At 39.7% G+C, this 18,317-nt stretch overlaps 1 protein-coding gene across 3 annotated transcripts in view; it reads left to right on the top strand.

Moving 5' to 3' along the window:
- The first annotated feature begins 451 nt into the window (after positions 1–451).
- banp (BTG3 associated nuclear protein) overlaps positions 452–18,317 on the top strand; it is a 42,591-nt gene continuing 24,725 nt past the window's right edge. The window contains exons 1-11 of one of the 3 annotated variants that reach the window (XM_042496569.2): positions 452–771; positions 2,910–2,988; positions 3,416–3,531; positions 3,651–3,850; positions 4,095–4,187; positions 4,388–4,560; positions 5,966–6,205; positions 8,592–8,750; positions 12,443–12,564; positions 14,775–14,846; positions 17,674–17,718. In XM_042496569.2, the coding sequence (XP_042352503.2) occupies positions 2,919–2,988; positions 3,416–3,531; positions 3,651–3,850; positions 4,095–4,187; positions 4,388–4,560; positions 5,966–6,205; positions 8,592–8,750; positions 12,443–12,564; positions 14,775–14,846; positions 17,674–17,718 (1,290 nt within the window). In that variant the 5' untranslated portion in view covers positions 452–771; positions 2,910–2,918. Of the gene's footprint in view, positions 772–2,909; positions 2,989–3,415; positions 3,532–3,650; positions 3,851–4,094; positions 4,188–4,387; positions 4,561–5,965; positions 6,206–8,591; positions 8,751–12,439; positions 12,565–14,774; positions 14,847–17,673; positions 17,719–18,317 lie in introns of all 3 variants that reach the window. The other 2 variants (XM_088079966.1, XM_042496568.2) reach the window with 2 other exon arrangements.

The following is an 18,317-nucleotide window of genomic DNA, read 5'->3' as shown; positions in this document are numbered from 1 at the left end:
ATTAATAATAAAAAATATAAAACAAAAAGTAATAAACACACCACACATGACACAAATACAAAGACAGTTTGCCAAAGATTAGAGAGTAAAATAAAGATATTATTATAATACACTTGTGAGAGGGTTATGCCATGGTTTCTGCCTTCTGTCTAAAAGGTTCAGATTCAAATTGATTTTTCATGGCTTAGCTTAATAAAACCATTTTCAGCCTCACGAGATTATATTTAACAGGGTAATATCTGTGTATAATTTTAAGAACACTTCCCTTCTTTTATTAGTCAACAAATACTTGGAGGTTAAATTCCTTTTTTTCAGTTAAAGTCCTCTGTAAAGCTGTTCCAATGGGTAACCACATACAAAACATCTCTCTGAAATAAATTAGGTTTCCTCTGTTACTATTTTTGGCAGAAAAAAAGCATATCTGACTCACAGGGGTGCTGGGAAACAGTAATCAGTTTTTATGGCTAAGCGTGTGTCCATAATCGAGGAATATCACTCTTTTTAGTAAATTCTCTCAATGTAGTTTTATAGATATAGACATAACAAGTTAAGCACTTTTTTTTTTAAATGAATCACTGTTACATCTTTTGATACATGTGCATGTTTCTTGTACTGTGGTGTCTAGCGGCTGCAGACTGCTTTCAAGCTTTGGTTCCCCGGAATAACTCAAGAGCTCTGCATGTGAGGAACAAGGCGAGGGCTCATCTCTCGCGAGGAACGACGCCGTTATCGGAATCTCTACAAACAACACGAGAATTCATCATTCACACGGTAATATAACCCAATCTTACACGGTACATGTGTTGTGTGCCAGCAGTGGGGAAAAGAAGGTGTCTCAAAATCATATTTTATTGTTAAATCTACCAACAGTTCACGATTCTTGCAATATATTTAGGCGGCCTTTAGGCCTAACTAGCATGCTAACCACCGCGCTAGCTTAGACACTGACTCATTTGCAGCGCTTCGTCTTTAACGTTAGCACGCAAATCCGATTTTGTAGCAGTGCTAACCTAGCTAACATTAGCTTATATGTGTTTTTGCCAAGGCTAGCCTGCTAGCTAGCGTCCATGCAACATTGAACGTTTTGCCGAAATGCAGCAGCAAAAACATCAGCTATGATATACTTAATGAAATTAAAGGAACACATAGTCGGAAACACGTCAACTTTACGGTTTGTTTTGTTTTGTTATACCCCCAATTCACATCGTGAACAGACCCCCGCCCAGGTAGCTAATGTTAGCCGCTACGTCAGTTAGCCAGCGTTCATGTAGCCATATTAACGTAGTTGGTCAGGCTAGCAAGACTTTACCAGTGTAGATGATATTTAAATAGATGGGTTACAACGTAATATCTAGAGTGTCAGGGCCTTGCCAAAATAGCAAAAAAAAATACTCTTGCTACTACCAGAGCTAATTCAAGCTAATATCGCTTAATAAAAATGCTAATGCTATTCATTTTTAAATGAGGTGTCACTGATAATGGCAGCATTTTCTATAACATTTCAAAACTGCACTTGAGTATTTCTGCTTTTCCCATGCATGTAAATGGGAATAAACCCAGGGAGTGACAGGCACATAATGCATCCAGATACCCCTCTCTCTCTCTCTCTCTCTCTCTCTCACACACACACACACACACACACACCCCCACCCAGTTACTGTTACTTGTGTCTGTCACTATTCCCGGACTCTCTGCAGGAGAGTTAATGCATTCCTGATTGAGTCGGAGTTTAAGTGATTGATACTGTCACTCCGCTTGTTTGTGTGCCTGTCTCTGTCTCTCTCTCTGCAGAAGACATGTCCCTGTGCATGCTGTACAAATACACGATGGATGCATTCCTGTTTGATTCAGAATTTAAGTGATTGATGAAGTTCACGATGCATCCTTACATTTTCCCATACACTGTAAAGTAAAGGGCTTTGCCATTGTGAGTGCATTATTCCATATGGTGTCTGCCCTGCCATGCATCAGTTATAGTAGTCTCCTTATTTAAGATACAGACCTTAGTAAAGCTGGGTGTTTATCTTATTTTTACAGTGGCCTACAAGTGTTGCATGCTCCATCTTTAGAAGCTCTGAAATTCAAGTTTCACTCTTGTTTGTTTGTTTATTTGTTTCACATAATAGAAAGCAACAATGAGGATAAAACATATTAAAAGTACATGTAAGGGTGTGGTAGAAACCTATACTGGCGTAACTCTCATGCTTTTATGTCATAAGATGCAAATGTACTTGGATGAAAGCTGAAAAAATCTCAAAAAGTAGCCTTAAATACATAGAAATGACTACACTTTTGAACTTTAATTGGTAGAGTGATGCATAGAAATGAATAATTGCACATTTTTGTGTTTGTATCTATCTGTACAAATCAGTACAGTTATGCTGACTCATGAATAGTAATTGCATGATCATAACTAAAGAGCAATTTTAATTACATAACACGTCTTTAACCAATATGGTCTAATCATGGATAGATATCATTTCAAAGTGTAGACAAACAGGATATCAGTAGGGGACAGAAAAGCAGTTTTGTGTAGATCAAATGGTCATCAAAACTAAACAACTACAGACTAGATTAAACATTACAAAGGGCAAATAATAAAGTGTTAACTGGAAAATTGAAAAGGCATGCATATAGCAAAAACAGAACATCTAAAGCAAGGGCAAATAAAGCACATGATGCAACCAAAAATCAAGCAGCAAGACTAAAGCATAATACACAACAAAGAGGCTAAACAGTATTTAGTATTACACATAGCATGTTGTAATTGTTTGACAAACTAGTCAAATTTAAGAGCATCGTCGCCAGTAATGCAGAGGCAGCAACAGACTCAGCCTTACAGTAGGATGTTATTAGAAAGTTATTTATCTGTCTTGCTAAGTTGAACAAGTTTTCCTTTCTTATTTCAGTTGTGAACAATGTCGGAACAAGAGTTGGGTGAAATTGTGCAGATAACAGTGGAGGAGTTCAACCAGGAAGATCGAACAGGTAAGATTCTTGTGAAACAATATGAAAACTTGTTGTTTTACATGTTGTCAGTGTAAAGTGAATTGCTGGATATTTACATTATCTGACCTTTGTACCAGATATAGTTTGGTTCCATATTAGGCAAGTGCAGCATTATCAAACATAGATATTTAGTAAATAGCAATTACATGAATTCTAATGTAATTGAAGTTTTAATGCAAGATTACTTCAGGGCAAGTGTGTGCTGTAGGACTGTATTATTTATTACTCTGCATATTAAACACTGTGTGGGGTCGGGACATGGTATCATCAGATTCTCAGTACTGTTGCGTCGGATTGGAGCAGGTGCACAGCTTCAATCTGTCCAATCTGTCCATCCTATAGTGAAATCCAACAAAAGGCTGCCATGTGCTGTTTTGAAGTTGTCTTTATATTTGATTCATGCCAGAGATGCTGGACAATCATGAAGATGATGAAGAAAGGCCACAAAAGAAAAAGAGGAAATTAAGTAACAGCCAGGAGAATAACAACAACAACAACAACCAAGACATATCTTTTATTAAGGTACCAGCTCTCTATAATGGACACTGTCCAAAGCTCCTATATTTATCTATATTTGAAAATATGAGAATAGGATTTGTTTATTAAATTACAAATACCACATCTTACTCTTGGGTTTCCAGAACCTTTTGGTCTCATTCACTGCATCAATCAGCAATCGACTTGAGGGAATTGAATCAAAGTTACAGGCTCTGGATGCTACATGCAAAGCCCTTGGACGCAAACTGGACAGCATGGTACCTTGTGCAAAGAGTCCCATCCAGGTTCCTATGGTTGCAGGGTCTCCTCAGGGGGCCACTCAAACATGGAACAAAGTGCGCTGGTAAGATACAAGTGTTTTTCTACTAGCATATTGTCTCCATGTAGGCTTGGAGCACAGTCACTGGAGATCAGTTAAAATTCTGAAGCCATAGTAAGTGTAATCTAAATTGTGCTTTTTGTTATTTTACAAAGCTGTATTGTGATTACAGGAGCTACCAGAACCACGTTACGTATACTTACTTAAAACTGTGCAAAGCATGCACACCTGTGCCGGTTGACAAATGCGTTTTGATCTTCTCCTTCAGTGTTGTTCCACAAACAAATGTGATTGTGAGCAGTGAACACCCGAAGGGCACATCTAGCCAAGAAGACACCCCTCTGGAGAATCTGCTTAGCAAGTGAGTTAATCACATCGACACACTAAATGTCTAGTGTGAACTGAGGTCAGAAATTTACAAATGTTCCCCAACACTTGAGGCAGACGAGGCAGTTAAGGACTGTTAAGACTCAATTCTAAATTCCTCATACAAGATGCTAGATGCAAGATGCTCTCAGTATTTTAGCTCAACTGGTTACAAATTTTGCTTTTTCTTTCCAGCACGGTGACCAGGAAGCGTCAGAACACAATCCTGGTAAAGGTGCCAGGCCCCGAGGAGAGTCAGGAAGAACAAGAGAGTGGCTCAGAGGCCAGTGACACTGTCTCTAACAGCGGCCAATCCAGCAATGCACAAAATGGCCCAAATGTCACATTAATTACGCTCAATTCAGAAGGTATGACATCCCACTGCTGATTTAGACACAGAAACACACATTTATTCATTATTGCTATTGTTACCTTGGAGTCAGTGTATAGACGTGAACACACTGGCTATACTGACAATGTTTAGGACCATGTTATATTTTTAAGAACCATGTCCCTGATTTTTAAGATTTTGTTCTTCGCATACATTCATTCGTCAGCATTTTCTGCATTTATTTGAAAGCCTGTCACTGTGACAAATCCAGATAAGTACTAACATAGGTTGACCAGAAGCAAGAAATAGTATACTTTTACTGGTTTAAAAACTTTTTTTTTTTTTTTTTTTTAACTTTTGGCTAAGTGTCTCCAGTAAGACAAATTAAATACAATCATCAAATGTCCGAGTGGTAAACAGCTGCATTTCTATAGCACTTTTATTCAAAATGCTATACAGTACCCTTAACACACACACACACACACACACACACACACACACACACACACACACACACACACACACACACACACACTAAGTGTGTGCCAATAAACTACCATGCCAGGTTTGACCATCAGGGTTTGGGGTTCATTGTCTTGCCCGTGACTGTTGGACAGATGGACAGAAGGAGCTGGTGTTTTTTTTGGACGTGGCTAATGTGACCCTTCAGATGGTGTCCATATTGAATGGAAAGCAAACTGTGCTGATGTGTCATGTTCATGTCCCTGTGGTTTTGTCTCAGACTGTCCCAATTAAGGCTCTGAGTGGTCATTCATGTTTTCAGTAGCTTTGCTCAGCGGTTCTTGTTGAGCCAGAGAGAGAACAGTTCATTTTTAAATGTGCAAATCTAAATGAGGGCCACATTGTTGTTGCTGTGTTGGTATTTTCTGGGATTGCTGGTTTGGTTATTTTCAATGAACTTGGACGTTCTTAGTTATCTTCAAAGGCAAACTATTATTCATTTATATGCAGCTGTGGGTTACCATGATATAACTGTTAGTCAGCATGAACTTGATGGTACCATGTGGTGTTCAGAACAGTGTGTCTCGTGCCGTGTTTGTGTGTTTGTTTGTGTGGTAGATTTAACAGCAAACATACGCTTTGAGCAAACAGCCAAACCACATACTCTGCTTTTTAATATCTTCGATAATAACACAGTTTTGCCCATAGGTCACCTACTTCTCATTTGTTGCCACAGGGGTGTGCTATTGTACTATGTGAAGTATCTCTGTGGCTCTGTACCAGTGTAGTATTTGTCAGCCTGTGACTCAACACATGTACATGTCATAATGTGGATATATTTTGCTTTTCTTCAGTAAAGGGAAGCAGGGTATAATTCACATACTGCTTTAAATCTCAGTGATATTTACAGGCTGCAGGTTTACTGAAAGAGAGCAGTGTAACCATGTTTAAATAACTGTTCCTACTCCTGTTACCTCTAGATGATTACCCAGCGGGTACCTGGTTGGGAGATGAGAACAACCCAGAGATGCGTGTTCGTTGCCCAGTGTCCCCAGCTGACATGCTCCACATCACCACAAACTGCCGCACAGCAGAGAAGATGGCACTGACACTATTGGACTACTTGTTTCATCGGGAAGTCCAAGCCATGTCAAACCTCTCTGGCCAGGGCATACATGGCAAGAAACAGCTGGACCCCCTCATGATCTATGGCATTCGCTGTGAGTCATCTTGTGATATTATTACAACCATCTAGTATTGACAGTAGTTTCAGTTTCATGCCACCTGCTTCACTTTGTGGCACTATATTTCTTTAGGTCTTGAGCAATACACCTGGGCCCCAAAAAGCTAAAGATTTATTGTGATGTTTAAATATGAAAAAATATTGAATTATGTTGCTATCCTAACTCATTATATGCCCCCCCCCCCCCCCAAAAAAAAAAAACACACAAAAGGCCTTCAGATACCTAAAATAATATGAAACTCACTGGAATATTACTTATTTACTGTGCATTTCTACTGTGGAAAAAAAAACATTGTAGTCCTATGACAATTGTCAGAGACATGTCAGTAGTTACATCGGAAATTCAGATTTTATTTACAAATTATAACAATTAAAATATGATGTATTATTATTCATGAAACTATCCAGCATTATATCAGAATTGAAAGCTCCACCTTAAACAGATATCGAATACATTTAACTACATTGTGCTGACAATGCCTTAACAGTTAACATTTTTGCTTCTTCCACCAATACCTATCCCAACATTCCCAGTTAGAGAAGACAGAGATTGCTTGGGGCCCCAAATCGCTAAAGTGCCCCCGACAAATACACACACGATTGCTGCTACTTGTGATCAGAAACATCAGTGAAATAAACTTAGAAGATGCGATAATTTTCAATCGGGGTATTAGTTGCTTGCTTTGACATAACCACGGTGGTTATTAAGTAGAGCATGATTTTAAATAGCAGAAGTATTTTGCCCATGCTCTACTCTGTTTAATCAACTCTTTTTGAATGTATCCCGTGCTCAAAGTGCACCAACTTTGACTCTGCATGTCACTGGGTCCCCAGCGATACACCCGCCAAGTGTGAAGTAGATTGTACGAACGGTTCTTGAGATATATGTCACACACAAACACACACACACACACACACACACACACACACACACACACTTACAGACAGAGATTCCTGGCTTTATAGTTAGATAAATCTCACTCAGCCGGGCCTTTAATCCGTGCCCCCTTACAGCAATATATGAACTCTCTGAGACCTTCCCACATTTCATCTTCGTTCCATTACAAAGTGGCACTGAATTGAACACAGAAATAGACTGCAGTCTGTATTCCCAAGGCAAGTTACAACAACATGCATTCATCATTGCACACACGCATTAATGTGCAACACATTTTAAAACATACCAGACTGTAAATGACAAGCACATGTCTGCTAGAAAGTTCACCCTCAATTCAGAGAACTCTTTGATTCCTGATGAAGCAGAGTAATGGCTATGAGGGTAGACAGACAGATATTTATGAGGGTCCTGTGCCTATATATTATATTTATATGGGTCATATTGCAGTTTAAAAAGGGGCTTTGTTAGCTTGAGCCTTTACTTCAGAGTTCACCTTGTGCCCCCTGCAGGAGCTTTTAGTTAATACCCCCCATGGCATACATAAGTGCTTGTCTACTTAGTTACCTGTATTTCCTCTTAGCAGTGTGAGTGTGTGTAGTTACATGCAGATTTGGCCTGACATAGAGGTATGCAAAAGCTGGAGCAGGGCCAGGTGACTTTTGGGTGACTCATGCTGCCTGCATAAAAAAAAAAGGAAAAGGAATGAAGAAACAAGTGCCCTGCCTGCCTGTACAGGACCCATCAGGTGTGAAAGGGCTGCCATACACCACTATCCCACTATCCGCAGATGCCCCTCAGCTCTCCTCTGTCTCATTTTCTGCCCTCAGGCTGTGGCTTCGTTGTTAATTTATGTAGAAATGAGCTGTCAAGCAGCTCACCTCCTTTTAAACAGTTCAAAACATTGAGGTAGACAGCCACTAAATTCAGCTGCATCCAGTCTCACCTGCTCATGTCTCCATGGAGGGAGGGATGAGGGACAGTCACAGACCTGTGTTACCACTGCTTGTCAACATGTAAGCGGAGCAGAAGTAAACAAAATCAGGACATTTATTACTTCAGTTTTAATATATGTATTTTAAGTGCAGGTGAAGTGGCCCTGTTACAAACACTTTGTCCTGCAGCTTATTACTTACACCCAGCCGATTTGCAGCAGATATCCTGGCTGCTATGACTTGAATTGCTGATGATGTTACCCTCAAGTTTATGTAAGTGACTACTTGCTAGTTTTCTCCACTAATGCTCAGAGTAGGCTATTTATTTTCCTACCCTACTGAAACAGAAGGGAGGAGGCAAATAAATGGAGGGAATTCCTGTGGCAAAAGGACATTTTGAAACTGAAAATAAAATAGCCCAGAGACTGATCAGTTTTGAGACACGATTCACTATCAGCAATCAAGCCGTCAAATATTTGATTGATCATTTATACAGTAATGTGATGACCTTTGACCTCTCTGTGTTCCCACAGGCCACTTGTTCCACAAATTTGGCATCACTGAGTCAGACTGGTATCGCATTAAGCAGAGCATCGATTCAAAGTGTCGCACCGCCTGGAGACGTAAGCAGCGTGGTCAGAGTCTGGCTGTCAAGAGCTTCTCCAAACGCACACCTCGTAGCACAGCCCCAGGTAAAGTACACATTATTATGAGGGGGCTGGAGAGCATACATTTATATAACTTTTGTGCATCAGTACCATGGCACATGCTTTGTAGGATGTTGTCTTGTTTGTGTGTGTGTGTGTGTGTGTAGTTTATATGTACAGACACTGCTGAACTCAATAACTCAAGAAAATTACATAATAACAACTTAGTATTTACATCCCACGTACCCCTAAACAGTGAGGACTGGAGTTAAATATTTGTTCACTTTGCTGCATTAATATGCATACTATGTGATGGAAAAATAGTGTGACACAACAAAAGAAACAGCAACAATGTCAGAGAGAAAGAGAAAAAGATAATGTTAAATCCATAAAGAAAATAATGTTATAGTTCTCAAATCTAAGATGACCTTCCAGTTTCAAATATCTTCTTTTCAGAACATTTGCATTTGGTCTCCAGAAAACTACACTAAACTAATATGACACAGAATCATTTATATGATTGGACTAAAATCCAGCAAGTCAAACATGAGATCACGTTCAGACATCACATTCAAATCAACCTTTTCAGCTTGTGAATCTTTGGGTTTAAGAAATCCTAATAATGCAGAACCTTCTGACAACTTTCTTGTGAAATGCTTTGGGAGTGAGCACATTAACATTTATCTTTGTTGCGTGAGAAAACTAATATCTACCTGGCTCCACTCTCATGTGTCTTTATCGGCTGATAGCGTTGCTATGATTCTGTGGTTGTTTCCTAATCAAACAAGGTGCACAGTTGTGAGAACCAACTGACCCCCCCAAAAAAGAGACATCTGCATTTTTTTTCTTACAGGCCAGCAACACCACCACTGGTTTTCACTTTGGACTGTTATCAGTGAAACGGCATGTTACATTAGTTGGTTCCTGGTTATGGAACTAATTAACTTTTTTTTAAAAATCTGTTTTTTTTAGCTTTGAACTGATGCTCAACCAATTTAAGTGGAATCGGGAAAATTGTTTTCTCTCTGCAAACTTGGAGGAGGTTCTCAGCGAAGGCGGCCTCTTCATCATCTTGAGAGTGAAAGCTTTCTCAGTGTTTCTTGCATGTCTGAAATATAAATGTGGTGGTAGCAGGCGGAAAGGGCCGGCATTGCCTACCAGCACAAGAAAGGTCTACTACATCTGACAAATAACAAAAACATGTGACCTTTTACACAGTATCTTGATTTTTTTGAGTATTTCTATTAATTTCATACGTATTGCATCATTATGCACTTTTCTCATAGAGCTTATCTTTATTATCTCTCTGTCTCTGTCTGCTTGGGTGTTTTTGTGTGTGTTCATCTCACTTGCTCTCCCTTTAGACACAAGGATAAATATGTGGCATAAAGGAGGATACATAATTTAAAAACACAATCACAAACAGCAGCGGTGCTAGGATATTTCTAATAAATATATGAGATACATTTCATTATATGGGGGGTGAAAACAGGGTATCAAAACTTTAGGAGAACAGCAGGGAGGGGCAGAAAAAATAGAACATGTGATGCATTTCTTATCATATATCATATTTACATCACTGATATATTTCTTTCATGTGATTCATAATAGACCAGCAGGGGGTTTACTTGCCAGATTTGCTTGTGGAGAAAATAGACCAGATGCTGAAACTATCTCTGGTGACTGCAAGCCGGCTTTGTGTGTGTTGTGTTGATAACTGTTTACACAACACTGTGTGTTTTCCCCTCTTCCTAAATTTGAACCAACTATGGTAGGGGGGCGCTTCAGGAAACATCATTTTAACTAGCGGTAGCTGCAGTAACAGAATGAGCAGGTATGAGAGGAGTAGAGTGAGGGGAGATGGTACACTAGTAGATGGATCACTAATGGGGTCATTCTCTTGGACAGATAAAATAATAAGGGTTGCCAATTACACCTTGGTGACTATAAATGTACCTGTGCTGTCCGCCCAGGTAAAGTCTATGCCTGGAAAGCACTGCTGTCTAAAGGTTTTGACCAAAGTTTACCATGCAAAGCTACCAATTAATAGTCACTTCTATAAAATGTTACTGGTTAGTCCACCTAGAGGCTTTCCATTAGCATTACACTGTCTGTAATTACCATTATACTGGTGCAAAAAGACTTGATGCAAGTATTCAGTTGGTCAATAAATGACAAGTGACCTACCAAATCCCCTAACGAGACAAGTGTCCACTAAAGACGGACACCCTCCTTCTCTGAGCAGAGAATATTGCTTATTTTTGCATGACTTTTACATTTCATTTGATATACTTTCTGATTTTTTTAATCATCCAAATTTAACTGGGTGATTAATAAACCATTTTTATGCTGCGTGACAAACTTGGACCACATTTATTTTTTTTTCTTTACCCTGAATTGAAAGTTTTCTCTTTTAGTGCCTGTTTAAGTACTTTCATGCAGAAAAATGTCAACAAACACAGTCGCACACAGTGAACTCATACAGGTTTTATTTCATCCGCTATATGAAAGCTATTTTAAGACCCAAACCCAAACTCAGATACAGTGTGTATTGCTGCAGATGGTTGTAATCTGCACACAATGCCTGCTGTCCTTCTCTCCCTGTGAGCCATCACCTCTCACCTCTGACCAGGGAAAAGTAAGACTGCAGGGGAAACCCAAATATCCTGTGAGCACACACCAGGGGTGGATTGCCAGGCCCTTCCTTTTCAGGCCACACACACCCCAGAGTGTACAACAAAAATACTAGTTCGGAGGGTGCATGCACAAACATGTGAAGACACAAACACCAAACAATCATTCCTTCCTTAATCAGATTACGTGTTAATGGACCGGAAAGAGGCAGTTCTTCTGCTTTTAAAACCATTATTTACCAGTGAATCAGCAAGAAGAGTTCAGACCAAAACTGTAGTTTTCACAAGCCACCTGGATCTTGCATCCTCATCTGGCAAACCAAATTACTGAGGATTATTTACATAATAGAGTACGTAGCAGTAATAACGAAAGATGGGATGCAGACTTACCTTTCAAAGCAACATAACACAAAACAGAGCTTTTGAGGTGTATGTGATATGAGCTGTATGTTTTATATCATTCAAAGCCACATTCCTTTTTTTCATACTCAAATAAAAAAGGCTGCCTTTCTCAGCACTGTTAAAGTCTGCTACAAGAAATCACCTCACATGATTTCACTCCTTACTTCACCCAAGTGGTCTTTATCTTGCTGCACTTCTTGATGTCTTACATGAGACGGTGTGCCTTTGTTTATTTTATGGCCCTGTGTGACTCCACTGTCACTGAGAGCTCTACTGACTTTGATTGATGACATGGCGTCTTAATATTTTTGGGCTGGTTGAGAACTGTTGTGAGTGGTGCGACTGGTCCATGCAGGGATGTCATACTACTGCAGTGACCGGGGCTGTTTAGACTGAGGCTCGGAGTTTGTGTTTGGCTGCTAGTCCATGAGTGTGTTTGGAAGGCTAGCTGGAGAGTCCTTGTTGTGTATTTAGGCGTTTGATAAAGTATAAACATAGCATCATCCAGCAGATGGCCTGGGAACTAGCCAGGTTTTTTTTTTAAAGGTTACAAAGGCCTTGTGCATGATGTGTGGATGTGTGTTGGTTTATGTGTCTTAGAGACCTCATCCTTACTGCTTATGTGTGACTCATTTGCACTGTATTCCTGACCACTGTACACATGAGCACACCAATGACCAGACTGCTTGTCCTCCTTAGCAGAGGGAAGCATGGCAGAAGAAACGGCTCACATTGAGACTGCCACCCAGCAGACCTTGCACTACACACTGGCCAATCAACAAGTCCAGTTCCACCGGATTAGCGAGGATGGACAAGTTCAGGTGGTGAGTGTTGCACATTTTATCACTCAGTCTTTCCTGAATCTACACAGAAACATTATTACTAATGGGAAAAGTACACAATTAATATGCTCAAACAGCAAAGATGGTTAGCAGTATCATGTGCCTACTTGAATCTGGGGGGGGTCTCACTGCACTCCTCATGTGAACAGACAGACAGGCAAGTGCTCCCTTTGTTAACGCTAGGCCCTATATGTATGATAACCATAAAATGTCTTCTTTGCATAACTGTCTTCCTGCTCGTACAACTGCATTTTTTGACAGTCTATCTTAAAGATACACTATGCAGAATTTTCCTTAAAAAAGTGTATAGACCAAGAGACATTGATACATTGATTTGCACTGCGTGTCAGAAAAAGTCAAGACAGTTTAACTTTGGCGGCAAGCAGGTGTGTGCATTTGATGAGCATGACTGTGACAGGTTCATAAGATTGCACTTGGCTTGTCGGATTTGCTTCTCATTGAAAATGAATCACAAGGAGCATCAGTTGCTCACTGTCTGAAAAGATCTTAAGATAAGAGTCTTTCTCATCCCCTTCTCACAATATTATCAAATATTTTTCACACACTTAGCCTCCATTTTCTTCCCTGCTGCTGTCATGTGAGGGTCCCAAAGCTTGGTTCATAGTGCAGGGGGGGCAGATCATCCCACCCACCACAATGACACACACGGCATTCTGTAGAAAAATAGTGCAGCTTATGTCAATGAAGGCGTTGGATGACCCTTTACAGCTGCGATGGTCAAAGGTCACAGTCAGGCCCACTACAGCGTTATGGGTGGGCTGACGAGGAGAAAGTGAGTGCAATTCTCATATCTTATCTTCCATGTGCCCTTAAATCCAACAAAATGCTTCTGTCTAACAGGCGAGGAACAGGCCACTTGATTAAACACTACAGCCTGTTGAAGGTCTTAAAGATATCAGATTTGTGAAGTTACACTGTCTGTAGTTGATCCGATGGATCAAATGTATTAGTTCAAGGTTTATCATTGAGGTTACAATTATTAATGGAGTGAGAGCAGCTTGGCCCAGTCTTGTTTACATGTTGTATAGTCAGACAGCTGGTGACAGATACACACAAGCTGTGAGTTTGTCATGAGGGGTTTTGCATGAGGAAATTGAATAAAATGTTTTTCTTCTAAGTGCTACAAGTGTATAAGTGTGTGAGTTTGCAAAGTCTATGTTACCATCTAAAAAAATGTCAGTAATTATAAAACACATTTTGATTATACTACATTAACATTTTGGATCATTTCTATTCTGCTGTGAGGCTCCACCTCTACTCATTGGCACACCCACTGTATGTAATAACAGTGCTACAAAGCCACCTTATAATTTACAGTGTGGAGTATTTCTGCTGTTAATAGGTTGCTACATGATGCATGGGTCTGGAGGCACTGATGATAGGTGACTCGCCTGAGAAAGAAAAGAACAGGCATAAAAGATGGAGGGCGGACAGGCAGGAAGTGAAGTTGAGGAAGAGTGGGAGAGAATAATTCTCAGGAGCTCAGTGTGCACTTTTTACCCTCCCAACACGCTGCAGAGTATTAAAGGGTGCAGCTGAGCCTGAAATTTATGAGTGCTGCTAATACAGCAGAGGAAATCAAGTATACTTACAAACTGTGATTCAGCGCTGCGTCAATTGCCTTATAATTGCTAAACACAATGTGTTGCCATATTACACGTATCACACAAGGTCTGCTTGTCAATTATTTTTAATCACATTCTGTAGCTAGATTAAACCCTAAAGGACACCATTTTTCAAATTTGTCATAAAGTAATAGTCATATGCCCACATGAATATTGATACAGGGTTAGGGTAAGGCTTGCTGTAATCATTCCTCAGCTTCATACTGGCTATTAAGAAATCCCTTTCTATCCCTTACTTCCTGTTATTTCAATGTAAGATATTTTTTTGTTAGTATTCTTCCACTGCAGCTCAACAGGGAAACACTGTCAGTGGAAACACAAATAAGACCAAAAAGTCTCACTTCTGGAATACATCCAGTTAATTTGTTTAACTCAGACTACTAAAGCCGCATAAAAGCCTTTGAATACAAAAGCACAAAACAAGGACTGTGGATTTTGATCCCTATCCATTGCATTAGATACACTTTAGCTTTTCTTGATTTCTTGATCACATTTATGTAATTGATCCAACTCAGCTGTCTTTCATCCCTCATCTGTGTCTCTCAGATTCCACAGGGTCAGCTGCACATCGCCCAGGTGCCACAAGGAGAGGAGGTGCAGATCACACAGGACAGTGAGGCAAGTGTGTGTGTGTGTGTTTGTGTGAGAATGAGAGAGAAAAAAGAGAAACAATCAGCCACTCCTTTACTTGAGTCATTTTTCCCGGTATATTAAATTTCTTAGCAGAAGTCGTCGGTCAGGAGAATTTGTCTCCAGACAGTAAATAACTGTTACAGTGAACTCATGCTTGAGAAAGAAGTGGATTACTGGCAGGAAAGAAAAAGTTGTCTACTTTAGTGTGGGAATGTCAGTATATTGTGTCTAAAGCCTAATTTGGTCCACTTAAGGCTAGCTGACGCCTTGCATTATTTGACTGTCTATTTAAAATGAACCATGATATCTGTGTGAGCATGTAGACTCAGCAAATGCACTCTTGATCCCCATCGGACATAAGGAAATTTCTAATTAACTTTACAGGCACAAGTATTTGTTGTAATTGTTTTATTTAGCTAGTTAATAGTGAAAATGCTAGATTTGCATTTAATTGAATCATTCATGAAGCTTTTTTGTTGTACAGTAATCAATCATAAACATAGGGGTGCTGGTGGATATATAATTTTGCATGAATAAACTACAGTTGTGCAGAAAGTTTTACAGTATTTGGGTCAATAAGATGAACTGATGTCCTTTGCATTACTCCATAAAGCCACAGGTTCATTTTGATGAGGCTCCCTTTCACGCTGGAGGCAGCCAAGTGTGTTAGAAGAATTATTCCAATTTTTAACCACATGCACTTTCAGATGATTGATCAAACCTTATGCACAACTCACATTTATGAGACTATAAGCGTGTCTACTTCTGAAAGAAATCAAAGGAATAGCCATTGAATCAAGCAAACTGCTATTTCCATCTGCCATGTAAGGTCATTAAACACTGGTATCTTTTGAGCCCTGTATGTTTCTAAAAAAATTAAAATGTAGCACATGGCAAGTCTTTAAGTTAAGGAGGACAAAATACTCACATTGCACTTTTTTTATTTGGCTGACATCACTATGACCATATGCTTGTTTCCCCACATGTTGCTGTTTGCCCGTGCAAATAGCCATCCCAGTCAAGAATTATGCACCCGAGTAATACCTGACAACATTTAAGTCATTAGTGAGTTTTAGCAGAAGCAGATGTTCTGTAATGTTTATATATCCGCCTGCTTTTGCATGGAGTTATAACTTTTGTTTCCACACAATGCCCAGATGTCTCATGTCCCCCCACCAGACATGCACTCTGCATGCACACACAGCGGTCGCCTGCCAGTTGAAATCAAAATTTAACTCCAAACCACACAGATTGCTGAAGAGGAATTTCCACATCAGCATCATTGTTGGTGATTTTTTGCGAGGATGTGGAAGAGAGATTTATTGCAAGGCGCCAGTCTATGTACACACATACACATCTAATCACATACTGTAGATGATACTTGCCACGCATGCATGACAGCTTGACATTTATGCAAAAGCAATTGACACCTTGAACAAGTGTTTTTCTCATTTCCTGTTCAGTTGTGCTAAAGGACACTCAGAGGAAGAAATGCAGGATTGAGTGAGAGAGACAGAGTGAATTGGAGGCAGAAAAGCTCTAAAGCCTTTCCTGCTCTTTGTGGCTGAGCCCAGATTTTTTTTCTCCCCTCTCCTTCCTATTCCATGATATTGTTTGTTTTTTGGAGTTCAAAGCTTAGCAACAAAATCCCACTTCTCCCAACTGCCACTCATGGAATATGTTTTCATTAGGAATGGGGCCCTCTCATCAAAGACATTGGTTTTAGCGTGCTTGAAAAGGAAATGAGCTGTTTGAGAGATTACACCGCTCTCTGGCCATATGGCAGCTCAGACAGCATTTGATATATACATGAAATACAATTAGCAGGAGAAAACAACTGAAAGTTGGGGTTGAGTAAATATGGCTTATATGATGTCCTCTCTTATGTGGTCTTGTAAACTTCACTGTGGGTGTTCAGAGACTTAACGATGGTCATTGCATCCCTCTGAGCCTGCAATGGGTTTGTGCCTTTGCGAATGGGTTTCTGTTTTTGTTTACAAGAGCCTTGATGTAGCCAGAAATGACACAATCAATGACTGATATACAAGGACAAAGCCTCCACCTCTCACTCTTATGTCATTGTGTATGAAAAAAAATTCCTCTGCCAAATCCTGACTGCTCACCATCCTGTAAAAACAGCTCTGATTCTTCTCAGATATTGACACCATCATGCTGTCAGTTACCACATTGATCAAGAGAGTTCAAGTTTGGCTCTATTTAATGGCTTAAATCACTGTGTGACTGAATGCATATTTTAAAGATATTAACAATATTTTCTAAAAGATAAACTGTGCAGGATTTTCCAAAAAAACAATGTATAGGCTCATACAGAAGTAATCCCTCTCAGTCATCTTCTGACCCACAGAAGTGTATGTCAGTATATTTTTCTGCAGAAACTCTGCCTCCTGCTTGTATTTTCTTATTTTCAGTTTTCAGGACGTTTATGGTAGTGTCCCCACAGTGCTCAGGTGAGGTCGAGGCTTTATAAAAAAGGTAGCAGTCAGGTGCATTAGACATCTAGGAGACAAACACCAAAAAAACAAAACAAACAAAAAAATATATAGTGAGACAAAATGCCACACTAGAGAGGATCTGGGGTTGGTTTTAACTTTTACTTTTACTGGCGAGCGTCATAACAAACAGTAACCAACAATCCTGCATAGTACACCTTTAATGCGAATAGGAGTGCAAAGAAATGAGCAAGATGAATAGTTTTTTTGGCATTATGTTTGCTGGTTGAAACAGCAAAATAATAGTGTGTATAGAATATGGCATCAGGCTTTTGACATGACATTTTTCTTCTCTATCTCAGGGAAATCTTCAGATCCACCAGGTACATGTTGGTCAGGATGGACAGGTAAGAACAAACTAACACTAATCAACGCATGCTGTAGATGATGAACCATATGTTTGCATCACTGCTTCTTTTATGTAAAGTATTAATCCTTCAAAAACAAAAGCTGGATTACAGTAATGGTGGATATGTGTGGTTTTGTGGTCAGCATTATACAATAGTCTTCATCCCATCTTTCACAAGTGATTCATGTGTCTGATAGCCCTAAACCCACAGGGCCGCTTGAGCAGGCACTTTGTTCCTCTGATTATGCATTACCATGTTCCTTCCAAAATTCTCCGTCAATGACATTATGCCTGTTCTCAGAAATTTAACATATTGGACACACAATGACAGTCACTCCAGTTTCAGTATCAGGATTTGAATTATCTCTCTAAACACTAGTGATGCTGTATCTCTGTCTCTCTTCATGCATTGCAACCTTAAGTGGTGGTTATGACAAACATATGTCCTACTTCTTTTGCTGCAGTGATTGCACAGCGGCTCCTTATCATTTCAGCCGTGTTTTCAATGTTTGTTTTTCCATGTGACCGCACCCAGCAGATGCTGAATGTTTGTCACTGAAGGTAGTGAACCATGGTGACTTCTGTGTACAGCGATGT

This window comes from Plectropomus leopardus, chromosome 7 (genome assembly GCF_026936395.1).
Source record: "Plectropomus leopardus strain MGB_pleo_1.0 chromosome 7, ASM2693639v1, whole genome shotgun sequence".
Classification (NCBI taxonomy): Eukaryota; Metazoa; Chordata; class Actinopteri; order Perciformes; family Serranidae; genus Plectropomus; species Plectropomus leopardus.
Note: the sequence above shows the minus strand (reverse complement) of the source record. Positions and strands in the feature narration are given on the sequence as shown.